This window comes from Tenrec ecaudatus, chromosome 12 (assembly GCF_050624435.1).
Source record: "Tenrec ecaudatus isolate mTenEca1 chromosome 12, mTenEca1.hap1, whole genome shotgun sequence".
Taxonomy (NCBI): domain Eukaryota; kingdom Metazoa; phylum Chordata; class Mammalia; order Afrosoricida; family Tenrecidae; genus Tenrec; species Tenrec ecaudatus.
The window spans coordinates 98,084,111-98,102,510 of record NC_134541.1 but is presented as its reverse complement, the minus strand read 5'-3'; the positions used below and the strand labels follow the sequence as shown (position 1 = coordinate 98,102,510).

General features: G+C 41.8%; 1 protein-coding gene and 1 pseudogene across 4 annotated transcripts in view; one reads left to right on the top strand and one right to left on the bottom strand.

Moving 5' to 3' along the window:
- Positions 1 to 18,400, top strand: part of MRTFB (myocardin related transcription factor B) — a 264,346-nt gene that overhangs the window by 161,350 nt on the left and 84,596 nt on the right. Inside the window, exon 1 of one of the 4 annotated variants that reach the window (XM_075564269.1) lies at positions 8,782 to 9,117. The exons of 2 other annotated variants lie outside the window; for them this stretch is intronic. In XM_075564269.1, the coding sequence (XP_075420384.1) occupies positions 8,997 to 9,117 (121 nt within the window). In that variant the 5' untranslated portion in view covers positions 8,782 to 8,996. Of the gene's footprint in view, positions 1 to 8,781; positions 9,118 to 18,400 lie in introns of those variants that run through there. One more of the 4 variants, XM_075564271.1, reaches the window with a different exon arrangement.
- LOC142422245 (large ribosomal subunit protein mL45 pseudogene) lies at positions 17,185 to 18,071 on the bottom strand (annotated as a pseudogene).

Here is an 18,400-nt window from a genome sequence, read left to right as displayed (position 1 = left end):
CTCAGGATGGTTCATCCTGCCTATCTTATAAAGATAAACATAGGACAAAAGAAAAACAAAAACAAACCAAGAAAAAAATACAGTTCCAGGTCTGTCTGCTGACCCTTATGTATGTTTTCAATCAAGTCTGATGAGGTGCCAAGCCCTGTCCCCCAGGTCAGAAGTCTGTTTTCAGGATTCCTCAGGGACTTGGTTACTTTGCTCCCCTTGCTGCAGTGTTGCACTCCCTTTGTGTTTCACCCCACTGTGCATGGGGCAGACAGACCACACTTTCCAAACAGTGTCTCCATTGCTGTCCCCGTAGAGCTATGGGTCAGTGAGGGAATGTTGTGTCTCGTAGTAGGACCAGCCCTATGGTCCTCTCTGTGCATTGGCTGCTCTGAGCAGGGGTGTTGTCCCCAGGACTTGGTGGGCCAGGATAAAGTTCGTTTTCTCTTTCTCTCTCATTTCCTCCCTCCCTCTTAGTTCACTCCTGTGTGGTCTAGACAGACCTACCTCTCTCCCCCAGGCTATATCTTCAGTACTGTCCTCTGAATTAAATCAGTAAACAAATTTTAATGCAATTCCAATAAGAATCTCGATTCTAAACTTCAATGAGAAGAATAAATGAGGGGGGAAATTTTGTAGTAACTCTTCTTCCTCCACCCAGCACACACAGTATCCCATCACTAAAATTAAAAGATAAATGATAAGCCCACTAGTTTTGGGTTGATTCTGACTCACTGCATCACTGTCAGACAGAGTTGAGCTGCTCTTTTGGACTTCTGAGGCTCCCATAAAGATTTATAGCCTTGCAAACTCTGTCCTATGGGGTTGCTCTGCATCAGCACGAACTCAAAGGCAGTGAGTAAGTCTTTTCAGACCACTGCAAGATGTCTTTACACAGGAGCAGAAACCGCATCTTCCTTGTACAGAGTAGTTGATGAGTTTGAACTGCTGCTGACCATGTTGCTAATCCAAAGTGCCATCAGAAGGGTTCATCACCAAACAGGACCAGCCATGCTGTCCTTAAGAGATAGAATAACACCCCAAATGATAGAGGAACACAATTTCAGCAGATTGGAGAAAAAGAAGCACAATTGTCAGAAGACATTTTAAACTATGCCATAGTCCCTGGAATTTTAAAAGAGCAAATTAAAGCATGACATCAGTTACATAAAGTTGAAAATGCCTCATGATATTTACCCTAAAAAAATAACTGGAACTGTCTCATACAAAAGGTTGGGAAAAGGTATTACAGATTGTTTTCAAGGGTCTGTGGTTGAACTCAACAGCTGTTCCACAGAAGACAGACCTGATGTTCTAATTCCATAGATTGCGTCCGGGAGGAAGAAAAGAGGAAGTGGGATAATTGATGTTCCATTGAGGGGATGATGGCCAGTGACATGAGTTGTGGTTTGCGTGGTAGCACTTGGCCCGTTTTGCAATGGCACGTTTAAGGAGAGATTACAGCCTTGGAAGCTTTGTGTGGCAAGGCTCCCCTGTCTTACGTGGTCAGTGTTGAAATGAGATGGAATCCAGTTGACAACAAACAAGTAACTTTTCACTTCTAGTCTAAACCTGCAAAGCTGTGGAGGTCAGGCATCATGCTTCCATTACATTCCTTAACTGGAACTCATCTCAGAATTCCAGTAAGACTGACCTGACGATGTATAATCTAAGGATAAGTTTTTGTTGTCAGTCTTCCAGCCATCTTATCTGTCATTATATGCCTATTGGGAACTCTGATATTGGAAGTAGAGAAGCACAAAATACAAGCCAAATAATCCATGCGTTTATTAAGTTATTTTGCCCTGTAGGGACTGTTCGACTATGCTATGATACTGAATTTCACAAATTGCTGATGCTTCCTGGTAACGATCTTCGTGCTTTTCAACATCATCAGATTGTGCTCCTTCTCATGAAACCTTGATTTCCTTAGGGAACAGTTTATTCATCTCATGCAGCTTAAGTACTGTGTGCTTAATATGTGGATGTTTCAAAAATGGTAAGTGTGAAGTGCCGTTAAGATACATGCCTCTTTTTAGTTAACTAGACGTATAATTAGTAATGCTCTAGAAGTTATATTTTAATACTGGTTTCTATGATGTTAAAAAAGAGAAAATCATATATTTTATTAAAACTGTTGTTGGTAGGTGCCATCCAGTTGGTTCTGGCCCCTAGTGACCCTATGCACAACAGAACAAAACAGTGCTTGGTCGGTCCTGCTACATCCTCACAATTGTTCCCATGCTTGAACCCATTGTTGTTGCCATGGTGTCAGTCTGTCTCATGAGGGTCTTCCTCTTTTTTGCTGCCCCTTCATTAAAACTATGGTACTCTCTTAAAAGTGTATGTGTAACCTAGACTTGAATTTGTGTCCCCTGAAAATACCCAATCTTAACTGTCTAGGTGGTTTGCATGGTACTGTGGCTCCCAGGTTGTACCAAGAAAACCCCAACATAGGACCTCATTCACATCAGTGGGCAGTTACTGAGCATCATCTTAGACAACGTGCTGAACTAGAGAAGATGAAAGGAAAGGTTACCTTCCCTCGTTGCCAGTCTCCAAATAGGACTTGGCGCTGAACACACTTTTTCTGCATGGAATTACTAATTATGTTCGTCATTAACTTTGAATGTTTTCTCCTTTGTGAAATATTACCCAACTGGTAATATTCAGTAAGACTTTTTTTCTTACCGAAATACAGCATCATCGGCACAATAATCTTCTTTATCAGTTCTGCTCTAACCATCTGTTGACTCTGCCAAGTTTTTATGGAGGTCCCTTGAGCCAAGTTTGTTTGTGTTCTAATCCCTGAGGCCTTTCTTGGATCGTTCCTAGTCTCTAACCATAGAGTTTTTCTCACGCGTATTAAATATCTGTGCCTGGAGTGGTGGGAAAATTGACTTGATTTATGATAGTCTGTTTCATACTAAAACAGCTCTTTTGAAACCGCATACACACAAACACTGTAGAAGATTTATCACAGCCGAAGTGACTTTAGTTGTGCATCATTGGAAGTTAAATGCTACTGATGACAATAGAGCCAAGTGACAGTGAAGATGATATAGCACATAGAGTAAAGAACAAGGACAGATCTCCTGGAAAGCAATTCTATAACAACTGTGGGGCTTTGCTTTGTGTTTTAAAAATTTCAGTCCTCCATGTTTCCTTCCTCTCTTCCTAATTCATTCCAGAAGACATTATGTAGAGCTAAGCAAGGTAGCTGCTGCCCACACAAGATGGGAGTGGAGATGGCCGTCCAGTATAGGGCTTTGAAACCATGTAAAGTGAGGAAAATTGGCAGTACCAATACAGTAGCAGTGACAAATGACATGAGTGGATATTTGTGTCAGATGACAGAGATCCATGGGAGATAGATTTCTCGCTTTCGAAAATGAGGAGAAAATGAGAATGGACCTTGTGGTTATTCCATTGGAATTGGAAGCATCAGAGAAACTCATGATTTTCAATATATATAAATATATAAGGAAAAGTCAAGAAGTATGGCTATGAAATAATAAAACTCTTTATTAAACAAAAATAGTAAAATGTGAGGCCATCATTTTCTTGATACAATGTGTTAGTCTGGGTAGACTAGAGAAACAAATCCAGAGAGACTCATGTGTATAAGAAAGAGCTTTATATACAAGAGCAATTGAATATTGAGAGAACAGCCCAGTTCAGATCAAGACCATAAGACCAATATTACCCCATATGTCCAATACCAATTGATAAATTCCTCTTCAGACTCATGAACACATTCAGTGACTCCAAATGCAGGAAGATCACAGACCAGTGGGTGGAAAGTCTTATAGATACAGTGGCAGTAGAGGCATCTCAGCACCGGCAAGGATCTCTACATGGCACCTTCAGCCCCAGAACCCTAGCATAGCTCTATGTGTCTTGTCGGCAAGCATGTCTCACAGGGATTGTGTGTGTGTTCCATCTCCAATGAGCTATTTATCTCCTTAAGGCCTCCAAATGAGGTCATCAAGCTGTGACCTGATTAACAGGCTAAACTCCACCTCTTCACTCTGAAGTCTCAAAATGACAACAGCTTATGTAACTACCATAGACCACCCCTTGTCAGTTTGACATTTTTACACAACTCTTTAGCCATATATAATTTTCAAATAAAATAATAATAAAATCATATCTATCCCTAACAGGATAAAACTAAAATACATACAATTCAATATGTGCCACCCTTATTTAGACAAAACATCTGTAAGTGAACAAAACAAAGATATCCTATGCGTAACAGTTGCAGTTAAGTAACACCTGCACCTTAATCCTGTAATCCTATGAACATATTCCAGCACCTGTGAACATTTGTAAGCCAACCACTTCATGCCTTTATCCTCCCCATTTTGGGTATCCAATTTCTATACTGCCCACTTACATCAACCTAGTGCTCTGAGGAAACAATCATAATCTTTGACATGAAGAGTCTTCATGCCAGTTGGAACCTAGTGAGATCCACATCCATAAACGAAGTCAGATCAGGACAGGCCATCCATAAAGTCAGCAGCAGTGTGCACCAGTTCACAGGCTCAGAAATTCTCTTCTGGTCAGGTTCTGGTCAACTCAGTGTGGACTGCCTCACTTAGCCTCACCGGGGTACCCACTGGTCGTCTCGCCTTTAGAGCATGGGCCTGTCACAAATTCTCAACAACCCTAACATCTTCTGTCTGGGCCCCTCTACACTTCTGAAGGAGGTACTTCCATCTCTCTAATACTTCCCCACAGAATTCTAGTCTTCAGATTGTACCACGACCGTTTTGGCATCCTCCAAGGACTCAAATCATGATCCTCCTAAATATTCTTTGAGTTTCAGGAACAAAAAGAGGCGTGAAGGGACAAGATAAGGTCTGTAGGGTGGACTGCGTACGGTTTTCCAATGAAATACTATTAGGACAACCCTTGCTAACCTCTCTGCCTTGAATTTAACTAGCACAGTAGATCACATCAGAAGCCACTATTCTTACTGAACCTCTTTTGAAGTCACCAGTAAGACTTCCAAAAACCCATTATCATCCAGTCAATCCCAACTCACAGTAGAACTGTTCCTGTGGGTTCTGAGACTCAATCTTTATGGAAGTAGACAGTCTTTTCTTTCTCACAAAGAGCACCTGGGTGGTTCAAATTGCTGACCTTACATATGCATATTAGCAGTTGCATATGTAACCCTCTATACCGCCTAAGACAAGAGCATTCCTGAGAGAACTTGTCTGCAGCCATCCACTGAACATAAAGACATGTTCAACCATGTTTTGTTTGTAATAAACTTGGTACATGTATGAACTGGAACACTACTGGCAATACTTTTTTTACTTAACCTTCTATCTCTATTTTTAAATATAGCTCTATCTTGAAATCTTTATATATAAGAGTAAATATGTGTACACATACACACATGCAGTGGCATCTATATTTCCTAACTCTGTCTTCAGAGAAGATCTGGGAGCAATGACACCGTAATAGTAGTGAGCACCCCTTGCATTCAGACCATGGTTTATAAATACCTTTCTCTACTAAAAAGAGCCAAAACTTTTGGAGAAATGGTAGGGCATGAAAAGTAGAAGATGAGCCTGGAATGTCCTGTCTTTCCAGCAAGTAACCAGTGCTCAAAGAATGATGAGTCAGGGTAATAAGTCAATGCCATCTTGAAGGGACTCTTGCTGGCTAAATATGGGATAATGTGAGCACGAAATAACGAATGATAGCAACAGGTCGTAACCCATTAAGTAAAATACAAATTTGTGAGACCATGCTGGTATAGATCATTTAAAAAGTAAAGAGTGTCCTTTTCCTTGCAGTAGGATGTGTCACCAAAAAATGTAGATGAAATTAAGAGATTTTTTGAAATCACCATTTGGCAACTATCATAATAAACAATTCAGCTAAGACCATCCATGGACTGGGTTCAAAGTAGGTCCCTAGAAAATAACTAGATTACAAAAAAACAAACTGACTTTTGAACGGGGAAGCCTGGCAAATGCCATCTTAATCAATTGGTCAAAATAACTTCACACATATAGAACAAATTGCATTCGTGTACCACCTGATAAGGGGTGCAATGAACACACTCTTGTTTCGGTATAAATCCTGCCAAAAATACATCACCTGAACTAAATCATGAGGACACATCAGACAGACTCCAATTGAGGTTCATTCTATAAACCAAGACCAATCATCTTAAAAATTCTAGAAAAGAAAAGCCAAGAAACTATTAAATATTGAAGAAAAGTGAAGAGATATGACAACTCACATGGTGTATGTGACCTTGGTTTGAATACTTTTGCTATTGAAAAAATGCTCATAGGACAACTGGAAAGGAGCCTATGGATTATTGATTTCTGTTTTCAGATATTGCCAGTTCTGCTGTGGTTACCTAGGAGAATATCCTTGTTTGTTGGAAGTACACACCAGAATACTTGGATAAAGAAGTGCCACATCAGAACCCACTCATGTATAGTTTAGTGAAAAAAATGCTCTGTGAATTTGGAATGTATGTGTATCTGCATATATTTGTTATTATTTCATGGAAATTAATAGGTGTTCTAGTGTGTATGCTGTTACCATTTTCTTCTCTCTCACTAGGAGTAGAATTGGTAAGCAGCCATAAAAACAGAGGCCTCTCCTGCTAAACCTACTTTGATATCATACAAAAGCCTGAAACACTGATTGTCCTATAAGGAAAAGAACTTGGGTTTTGAAGAACTAAGACTTTGGTTAAATTCCAGACTTTTCACTTAACTTTGTGACTTTGGTTTTCATCTATTAAATGTCTACAGGATATAGATAATCACAGAGACCACTAAGGAATGTTGAGGATTAGATGGGATAAATTTTGCAAAACATTTAATAAAGTGACTGGCATAGAGAATGTCTTCAAAAACAAAGCAACATTTAAAAAAAAAGATTGGTTTTATTACTCGCTTAAAACAAATGGGAGTTGTTCATTTAGAAGAATAAAAGCCTTCATATCAGATAGAGATGCAGAAAAATTTAGGGCATTTTTGAGAAGCCTGATAAGCTTGTCACTCTTTGTTTCCGCAGAGGTTTGGATGACCAGGGACAGGCTTAAATTGTTTCAGCAGGGATTTCCATTGCCAGGAAGCATGTCATGTGTTACTTAATCACGTTTTCAAGAGACGTTGAAGAAGGGTAGATAACTGCCTCTCTAGAACAGCACACCAGCTTCAGTACCAGAGACAAAAGACCTACTGCTTCACGCTGTCTCCTGCTTCTCATCTGTATTTCTCTTCTCACTCCCATTCCATTTACTCTCACTCATGGAGACCCTGGTAAGACAGAGTAGAACTGCACCAGTGGGTTTCCAAGGATGTAAACCTTTACAGGAGCAGAAAGTCTAACCTCCAAAAGGCTAATGACCATGAGGTTACAGCCCAAAGCATAATCCACTAAGCCACCAGGGATCTTGTTTAAAGAGTGAAAAGAATGTGAATTTTTCTGCCTATATAAATGTAAGCCTTTCTTTGATCCCCAAGAAGATCCTCTCAGATGCATATTCAAAACATCCTTGTATCTTTTCCTTGAACATCAAGTTCAAATAGAGTGAGTGATGCTTATTGATCTGGGGCTTCTTGAGAACAGAGTACTGTTTATCAAGACATTTTTCTGTTGTGCTTTCCTTGTTTTAATTCCATTCACAACAAATATTTAATGAGAACTCCCTAATATTGTTGCTGCTGTGTAACGCTGCTTGTTTCTGAGTAGAACTGTGCTCCACAAAGATGTTCAGTGACTATGATTGTGATTGTTTGGAAGTTGACTGCCAGGTCTTTCTTCCAAGGTGCTTGAATGATTCAGACCATCAAGCAGTTCTTCAGCAGCTGAGGTTCAAAATCAGCATCAGTACTCCAGGTACTCTGTTGACATTACTGTGGATTCATATCTCTCTGCCCTTATAACATCGGATGGTTGTTCTGAAAGCTTTGTGAACAAAAACCACCGCCAAAAACAAACAAACAACAACAAAAAAACAGATTCTTCGGGTTCCAGCTAGATAGACATAGATTTGGCATCTGTGTAAACTGAGGCTTGTCTCCTCATTTCCTTGGTGCAGCCTCCCTCTGTCATGAGTGCAGTCTGTGACTTTGAAGGAGCAGTGCCCGTGACTGCCAACTCCCGTGGCATTAAACAGGCTGGCCGCTGGTGGGATGGGAGGAAGTAGACGCTTTCTGTATTATTCCTTTAAAGGTTGGAGTGATTTTTTTCCCCTTAGAAAATCTCAGCCGACTAGTGGCACCCGAGAAAACTGCGCAGAGAATTGTCCACGGCAGCAAGGGGCAGCTACAAGCCCTGCCACCCATCACCTAGAGTGGTGCATCGCAGAGGGAGTGGTGCAGAGCTGAGAGTACAGACTTAAAGAACTGGGTTGGGGTCTGTTTGCTTATTCGGAGCCGGTGGTGCCTCTGAGATCAGACCGTTTTCCTTTAGCTGCATCTAGCGGGAAACTAAGTGAGTAAAGAGGGCGCTGCTTTGACCATAGGAGTCTTTCTGCAGCCTGCTGCTCAGAATAGAGAGCCTAGCAAGACCACAGGCAGCTGTTTGTCTTTCTTCCATATCGGCACGGACATCTCTCTTAACAACTAGAGGATTTATTTTTAACTGTCTGATGCAGTGTTTGTCAGATGATTGGAAGCATCGAACTGCGGATTCAAGTACCCGGCGCGGAGCGGGGGAAGCTAGAATGGCAGAGGAGAGGGGGCTGGCTGGGAAAGGGGGTGGGATTTCAGAGTCGTGCCTCCCTCACCACGACTCTGCCTCCCAACGTGGGAGAGTTTCGGGCTTCCAGCAGCAGGAGCGTGCCTGCAGGTCAAGCCGGGAGCTCCAGGGGAATGGCCGCCTGTGGCCAGTTAAAGACTTAACTGCCCAGCAAATTGTGACCCGGGGACCAGGAATCTCCACTCCCTTTGCTCTGCCGTTGGGTGCATAGAGCTTCTCTGCCGCTTGATGCTGCCTGCCTCCAGAAGCCTCTCACCATGATCGATAGCTCCAAGAAGCAGCAGCAGGGCTTCCCCGAGATTTTAACTGCCGAAGATTTCGAACCATTAAAAGAGAAGGAATGCCTTGAGGGGAGCAACCAGAAAAGTCTAAAGGAAGGTCAGTCTGTGTGTGGCCAGGGATAACACTGCTGGGTCCCTGCCCCCGGCTCCCAGGTGGAGCCTGTCTGTCTGCTTAACCCTGCTGCTGTGTGTCTGCGCCTGGCTTAACAGAGTGCCTTCCATGGGCAGACTTCCTGGCCCAGAAAGCCAAAGGCTGCTCTGTGGAGATCCCACTAAAAGACCCCATCACTGAGAATTCTAGGGACGCAGCGATCATGTGTGTGAGCAGCCCTCATTTCAGCAAACGCTTTCATTTTGTGTATTTTCTCATGCTTTCCAATTTTCCCCCTCCTGCTCCCTCCCCCACCCCTTTTTTAAGGAGAGGCCATTTCCTTTTGAATGTTAGTCAGAACATTGCTTAATTTAGCTTTTCAAACATAATAACCAGGAAATTTCATTTTTATCTAGTGAACCAATTTATTTTTCCCATTTGAAAACAAATTTTTTAAATTTCATAATTAGATCTCAAGATTATTGGTTTCATTGGTGACAAATCACATTGCATAGTTTGCCATGTGTTTATTTAAGAATTCAGTCCGTTATTATCTTGAATGACCGGTATCCAGGGACCTCACAGATTCCTTTAAGAAGCCAAAAAAGTTATGGGCCTTTCTGCCCTCTACCCTAGCATGGTGGCATATGGGGGATGATAGCCAGGAGACAGCTGGCTTTGCTGTAGCAGCTTTCCCTCAAGGGTCATCAATTTAGAAATTCAAGATCTTCCGAGAATTAACTTTTTTTCCCAAATTTGAAACATGAAGGTCAACATCCCCCACCACTACCACCACACTTCAATTTGAAAATGGATTTTCTCATCCCTTTGGGGAGCAAAGAACCCTTTTCCATTTCATCTGGTGTCAGTTCCTGCCATCAGCTGCCCCCTCACCTCTCCACTCACTGTTCTCATCTTAGAGAAATGCAGGGCATAAATGTAGCGTTATCAGCCTAAATTGCAGCTTGAGCTTTTCCCAAAAGGATATTCCTTCTCTTCTAACCCCCGGCTCCTCACCGCCCCCACCCCAACGTTCAGAATATGAGAATGTGATGGTCGAGTGTTACAGATCTAAACAATGATAATTTTTTTAAAATGATTTGGGATTGCTAGAGTTAAACTCTTTGGGGGTATGGTTAGAAAAAAAACTTCTATATATCGAATCAAATGACACACAATGAAGTATAAATAGCTGTTGCTAGGAGCCAAACAATGGGGCTGCCTTTGCTGGGGTACAGCAAGCCATATTATCGAAGTCCCAGAAAATCAGTGCCCGTGGACTTTTTTCAGGACACCTTTCTGGAGAGACAGAGGAGTGAAGAAAGTTACCTGAGAGGACCTGAAATATTTTTACATTCAGTAATTTAAACAAAGTTCAAGAATTATCTGTGCGCCATCCAACTCAAACTCAAGGTTAAGCTCCACTTAATACTATAAATTGATAACGATTTTTGTATTACTTGAGAAGCTGGCAAAATAGAATAGGAGAAAAGAACAGAAGCCACAGCATTAGTACTGGTATGATGGGGAGCATAGAAAGCCAGGGTTAAAGCAGTAACAGCAGGGTAGCAGACGTCTCAGCAGGAACAGTTACACCTAGAATTGAGATGATTACTGAATATACAGATTCTTCTCCTACTTTCAGTTTAGTTTATAAATGTGCAGTAACCGAATGGCAGCAAAGCCTGGACCCAGATATGCTTGGGGCCAAAGGCCAGCTGCAACACTGAGCAGCTTTGTCACTCTGCATAGTGGTTTCCTTCCTCATCCATCCTGTGTACCTGCTCCATGCCACCTTCCTGTTTCAAACCTTTGTTACATTGTGTACATTTACAGGCTAGAGCTGTATCCTGTAGTTGTTGTCATAAGGATACATAAGTTGGTAAGAGAATTTTCATATTTCAAAATGTTCCACCAAAGTGACTAGATAATAAAATTCATCCATTTGAACCGAAAGAAGGTTAAAAAACAAAAAACCACAATTGCCAACAAATTGAATTCAGACTCATGGCTACCCTGTGTGTATCGTAGAATTGTCCTCCAAAGAGATTTCAGTGACTGGTTTTGCGGGGACCGGGGTGGGAGGCTTGAAGTGGATTGTTTAACCTTTCTTCTTAAAACCTGTAACCTGTCATTTCCCAGGTGAGCATGTGGACCATGTGCAATATCTAGGGGCCCACAGTTTAACTAGATCAGGAAAGATGAAAGAAAGCTTACAGATAGCCACTCTTTTCATTTGGATTAGTATGCTCGTAACCTGGTGCCCCGTGGAAACTCGAGCTACAACTCATAGGTACCACTTGCAGGTGAAGACTCGCAGAATACAACACTAGGACAAGCTATTGGTGAGCGGATCTGCTTTTAACAACATTCTCCATGAATGCCATAATTCAGATGCATTCATTTTTCCTTGGTCTTCCTTATAAATTGTCCAGCTTTGTTTCATCTGTTTTTATTTTATCTGTATTATTATTTTTTAAATACTTTTATTGAGGGCTCTTACTTCTCTTATCACAATCCAGTGTGTCAAGCACATTTTCACATATGCCACCATCATTTTTCAAAGCATTCTCTTACCACTTGGGCCCCTGATGTCAGCTCCTCTTTTCTTCTCCCTCCCTCCCCCACCTGCCCTCCCTCACAAACCCTTGATAAGTTATAGATTATTATTTCCATATCTTACATCATTCTCCATTCCCCCTCACCCACTTTTCCGTTATTCATCCCCTGGCAGGGGGTAATAAATTGATCCTGGTGATCGATTTCCCCTTTCTCCCCCCACCATCCCCTAATCCTCTTGGTATCTCTACTCTCCTAGTTGGCCCTGAGGGGTTTATCTATCCTGGATTCCCTACGTTGCAGTAGCAGTGGGCATGCTCTGGTCTAATATGATTTGTAAGGTAGAATTGAGGTGATGATAATGGGGTGAAGGAAACACCAAAGAACTAGAGGAAAGTTGCGTGTTTCATCAGTGCTATATTGCTCCCTCGATTGTCCAGCTTTTATTTATATACAAGGCAGTTGAAAATACCATAAGTTGGGTCAGGCACACCTTAGTTCTCAAAGTTCTGTCTCTGCTTTTTAATACTTTAAAGAGGCCTTTGGCAGGAGATTTACCTGCCCCTCATCGTATAGTACCTGGGATCATAAAAGCCTGTGAGCAGCCATCTAAGGCACAATACAGTAATTCCTTTCTATTCATCTGGAGCAACCGAGGAAGAAGGAGAGTTAGGAGTAGGAGGAAAATATAGATGGTGTGGCCAATTGCCTCCTTTGCCATGAGATCAGAAGAATTGAATGGTGCCCAGCCACCACTGCTGGAAATTTTAATCAAAGATGTCAGAGAAGACTCTTGGACCGAAAAGGAGGAATGCAGAAGATATTTAAACTCTCCTAGACTCTAGATTTTCTGGAGCCATGATAGATGAATGAACTTCTGAAACTATTGCCCTGAGATCATCTTTAAATATTAAAGCAAAACTACCCCATCAAAGTCTTCTTAAAACCAAGTTATAGTTGTTCTAAGTAGTAAAGAAGGTCTACCTTGAACATTATGTTCTTTTAAGAACTATCCATAAGCGATCAAATTGACAACAGCAACTTGACAGACTAGATCAGAACCCCAGGGGGCAGTGATTGCTTGTTAATGGGAGAGCTACTCCAAAAAGAAGGGTGAAGAAGACTGCACACCCAAAGAATGCCATCAAAGTCACCGAGTGTGCAAGTAGAAAGGATTGAATTGGTGCGTGTTTTGCTACATATAGTTTCAACAACGACAATCAGTAAAATTTAGGGAGAAATGAGCAAAATGGAAGCATGTAGTCTAAAAAGGGAAAAACTATTTTATATAAAGAACTTTCTAATAGTGGAAATAATATATATGGATTGATTTGACTTAACTAACTGCTGTCACAAACAACCCCCAAACACAGCTGCCTTCTAAGAAAAAACTCAGGGTGGTGTTAGAAGGGTTGGGCTTCTTTGGTTGTAGAGCGTAACCGTGTGTAGTGGGTATATAAAAGCGGTTGATGATTGGTTGATTGATTGATATGAGAGACCTTATTCCCAATTCTGTCACAGACTGGTTAGTAATCATTGAGAATAAGGCATGTGAAAAACTGTGGTTATTGCATAGGAAACAGGCTGGGTTGTTGTGGTAAAGTGGGACATGACTACAGTAGATTTACTATAAGAAGAAAATGAACATTTGCCTGAAATATTCTAAGTAATCCAGTAACAGATTAAATAAATGCTTTTACCAGAGCATCAAAACTCAGAAGTGATACAAATTATCTCATGCATACTCTAGCTGCTGTGTAACTCTAAACTGAAAATAATTTTTAAAATTAAAAAAAAGGGATTTTAACTTGGCAAGATTAAAGTGTCTTCCTTTGGGAAATGGTATGGGAATTTGTTTTTAATAGGTATTGGATCTGTTTTGCCCCTCGATTCCATTGCTCACAATATTTTTCCCACCCAATCGTTCCTGTGCATGCCACTGACTGTATCTGTACTTTTTAATGGCATTTGTTACATTTCACTTATACCATTGTGATAAAAATCTACACTCTTAGGCTCTACTGTTCTTAGTGGTTGATGTTATTTGGCTCCTTTGTGTATCTCACCCCAATATCTGGCAGCCTGTGGTCACATTATTATGCAACAAATATAATAATTTTAACTGTTACCTTCAGGCATAGTTTATATTTCAACTGGGAATATAATGACCAATCGGAATTAAGGGATTCTGCAGACCATAGGATTTGCCAAGGCATGGAATGACCCTAAATGAGTAGAATTTTTATTCCTTGTTTAATGTTCATCATCTGTCATTTGGGCTGTTCTCTTTTTTTCTCCTTGGCTACTTGTAATCTTTTTTAAAGTAAGCAATAAACCTGACACTGTAATTCTGTTATTGATGTTATTATTGAGCCTTTTGAGGCAGAGTGAACAGCAGAACAATAGGCAGTTGACCGGGCGCTTGCTACAAAGACTCCCATAAGTAAAGCACTGTGTGCCTTCTACAGCATTTTAATTTTTATTGTTTTTTTTCTTCTCTTCTTTGTTTTCTGCCAGTGTTCTACAAAACCAAAAGTGGTGTAACAGGGAGGTCTAAAGTAAGAAATGGTCCTTCAACTGTACCTAAATCTCAATGACATCACAACATACAGGGATCACCAAGAATCTGAATAGGCTTTGTAGCACACGAGGCATTATTTCTTTGTTTTTAAATAGGCAATCTGTTTTTGAGATGAAATTATATAATTAGATATCGTACTAGAAACAATTTCATTTAGCAGAGATTTGACAGCTTCTCCAGATCTTCCTGTAGATTGTTCAGCTGTCTGTAAGTCGTCGGATTCAAGTCGTTCGTAGCCCAAAGAGCAAGAGGGCCATCATCAAATCCACTGCCATTAAGCTGGTTGCAACTCTAATTACCCCACACAGTTTCTCAGGCTGTAATCTGTGCTATGGCTCTGATGAATAGTAATTACAGACTGGCCCTACAGCCTGCCCAGCCATCCACCTTCCAGGAGCCATGGTCCTCAGGGTCACCCACCTCAGTGAATGGCATCTCTGCCCACCAACTAGCTCACCACCATACACTTGACTGGGAGCACTCCTCAGTCTCTTTCCCCATCACTTAGAATTCCTTAAGTGACAAAGTCCTGTCATTAGATCTGTGAATTCTACCTCAGGAGAACTTCATTTATCCATAGCATACTACCATCACATCTGTCACCTTGGACCATTCCCCTTCAGTCCATTTACTCAGCTGCCCATAGAACTGCCGCACTGACCCTTCCCCAGCTTCTCTAGCCCCCCTCACTTCACCCTCCTCCATTATAGAAACTCTATCCTCCACACATATCCATACATAGAAACCCAAATGTATTCCTGGTGATGTGCGGGGGAGGTGGGGTAGGAGCTGAATAAGAGTTATTACTTAAAAGAATGGAGAATAGAACTGCCCTGTAAGGTTTTCTAGGCTATTGACTGAAGCAGATCACTACATCTTTCTGCTGATTATTTTATTTTAACAACCATTTACTTCATCGATTCTGATGTGGCAATTGTGTGATCTTGTAAAAGTGCTTAGTTGTCCTGCAAAATAAATACCAGTACTCATTTCTTGGGGTTCCTTTGAAGGTTGAGTGAGGTGTCAGCTCTCAGAATAATGGCTGACAGACAGTAAACCAATAAGCTGCAAGTTGATGCTGACACATAACAACTCTAGAGAAGGGTAGAACTGCCCTTGTGAGTTTCCAAGACTACCTCTTTACAGGAGTAGAAAACCTTCTTTCTCCCTTGGAGCGGCTGGTGTTTTTGAACTGCCAACCTTGCAGTTAGTACCTCAACATGTAACCACTGTACCACCAGGGCTCCTTGATAAGACAGTAAGTCTTTAACCAATGTTAATGAGAAAAAGAGTAGTTCATCTATTTGCTCTTCTTGGCCACTGCCCCAGTTTGGGGCAAATGAAAACCAATCTCAAGGTTGTTGACGTAGTTGAATCCACAGGAAGTCGATGGATTCCCAATTCCACAGCACATATTAACAACATGTGTGTGCAAACATATGTCTGTGTGTGCAGGTACATACACCCATCGTATTCTTGAATCCACACAATTTGAAAGAAAATCAAGATAGAGGCTCAGCCTGCATCAGATGATTTCATGTACTTACTATTTAGGGAAAAACTACAGGTGAACTGTATTCACTGTTTTCTCCGTCTCATCATTAATTGTTCTTTTACTCAGAGATTCGGGCTTTTCAAAATCTTTCTGATACTACATTTTTCCATGATTTCAAAACCCACTGCTATCTAGTCAATGACAACTCATGGCAATCCTATAGGACAGGGTAGAACTTCCCGTGTGAATTTCCAAGGCTGGAAAATCATGTTCAGTGCAAAGAGCAAATAGCATTTGGTTGAGAATTTTTAGGACTATTTTCAGCTTTAAAAAGAAAGAGATGGTTCCAAGCTAAACTAACTGAGAAACGGTACGAGTCAGTGCTTGCTACATGGGTGAGGCTGAGACTTGAGTGCGTTCAGTGTGTATTGAGTACACTGCAGTGTTAGTATGGGGAGAGTCGACTCATAGCACCCTCTGGGACAGGCTGGAGATATCCCCGTGGGTTTCTGAGACTGTAACTCTTTTTGGGAGTAGAAAGCCTAGACTTTCTCCCAGTAAAATGGTTAGGTGATAACTTTTTGCCTTAAGCCTTCCGCCTGTAGCTGCACTCTGAGTATCTAAGGCAATGGTGGAATGTAGCATGTCTGATTGCCCCAAAACAAGAGGAGGGGAAAATGAGGAGCCTATCTTAAGGGCTAAAGCAGAAAGCAAATGTTTTGAGAATAATGATGGCAACAAATGTACATATGTTCTTGACACGATGGATGTATGTATGGATTGTGATAAGAATTGTACAAGCCCCCAGTAAAATGATTTTTTTAAAGAACGAGGAGGGAAAAAAATGTATCTCCTTGGAGAGCCAGAGGGATAAGAAATCTTTTTTTTTTTTAAAGAGGTGAAATGCTTTCTCTGGACTTATGAGAACAGATTTCCCAGGGTGCTAGCAGTGTGTAAGCACTGCGACCTCCAGTCTGAGCCAGGGCGAATGCACAGAACCCAACACAGCGCTGCCAGCACCCTGGCTGCTGTATCCCGACCATGACCCCTGCCCCAGGAATACAGAAAAAGCACCCTTCCACAGTCACGAATGTCCGCTCAGGTTCATGTGTTCCCCAGAACAAACCATTTGTGCCTGGACTTGGCAGTCAGGCACACAAACAGATGACGACAATGTGAGCTGGAGGTCCATGGCTGTGCAGACCAGGCCATGTAGGCCCAGCCATCAGCCATGCCCGTAGAGGGTAACATGGTTTAAAAATAAAAAAACAAGTTGCCCCAGTAAAATGATTTAAAAATTAAAAAAACCCAAGCCGGACAGGGCAGAATAAAGGTAGTTCTTTCTATTGCATGGCGAAGGCTGATGACGTCACAGCCCCGACTATACAGCCTCCTAGCCATCCTGCGCCCCATGCTGCGTCCCAGGATCCTTGTTGCCATCAGACTGGCTGAGGTTCATGGACCTCCACTTGTGGCTCTTCCTGTGCAGGGATCAGCACCGTCTTAAGGATGGGCAGCTTAGGAGGTGCCCAGGGGGGAACAATCTTGCCATGCATTCTCCAGTTCCCGTGGGGGTTCATCAGGAGCTTCTCAAACACAGCATACTTGAGGACGTCCTTGGGCACATCTTCCTGTGTCCACACATCAGCCGCCCAAACCTGTCATAGACGGCCAGACTCTGCCGGGTGTGCAGGCGCACAGGGCTCTGGCCGCACGTATTCGCTTGGTTCACCATGCTTGAACAGCGCACCTGAACCACCCAGGGTGGGTTTAAAGACTCCACGAAGCTCCAACGCACGGTCTTGTATTTGAGGTCAGAGACCATGTCCGGAAAATAGTGTTCAGTGACCAAGGTATGCAGCCGATCCTGGTCCGAATTGATTAGGCAAAGATGAGCTTCAGTGAAGATGTCCTGAGCCTTTCAGGGAAGTCCTTTATTATAAAGTTCCCATCGTGTGCTCTAATTCTCCAGATTGACAACTGTGATGCTACATTCTTCTTCAACTGTTCAGTTGTCTGTTTCAGTCCTTCCTTTGAAAAGGATGACATGCGTAAGTCACCCTCAGGCGGAACATAGGCATAAAAAATACCACCTGTACAGGCCACGGTTATGGGTCGCTCCAAACGTTCCGGAGAAATGACCAATCTTGCTTTCCGGGCATGTTCCAAAAACTCTTTTTGTGGTTTGTACTTAGGTTTATAAATGGAAGGCGTAACACGCTTTTTCATTCTCACTGGAACTACAGTTACGGGCTGACCAACAGCCCAGGGCCCTGGACAAGCAGTGGGACAAGAAATCTTAACGTGACAGCCCTGGGCCAGCATGGTCCTAGATATTTAAACCATTTCCTTAAAAAGAGACATACTGTTTTCACCTCTCTATATTGCTGAGGTGCAACGGAGAGGGTGACTTTGTTCTTGATGTACCTGTGATTTTTGTGACACTCTGCTACTTTTAAAAAAAGCATTATTTTTTAGAATTTATTTTGTTATTGTTTTTTGTTGTTATTTTTGAGACTTTATACAGCATGCCATACACTGGTTCAACAATTTGTATAATCCAATTCAAGTACATAGATTGTATTCTTTTAGTTGTGCATCCACTGTTGTTTGTTTGTTTGTTTCATTTTATATTTATAGCCAAATTAGTATTT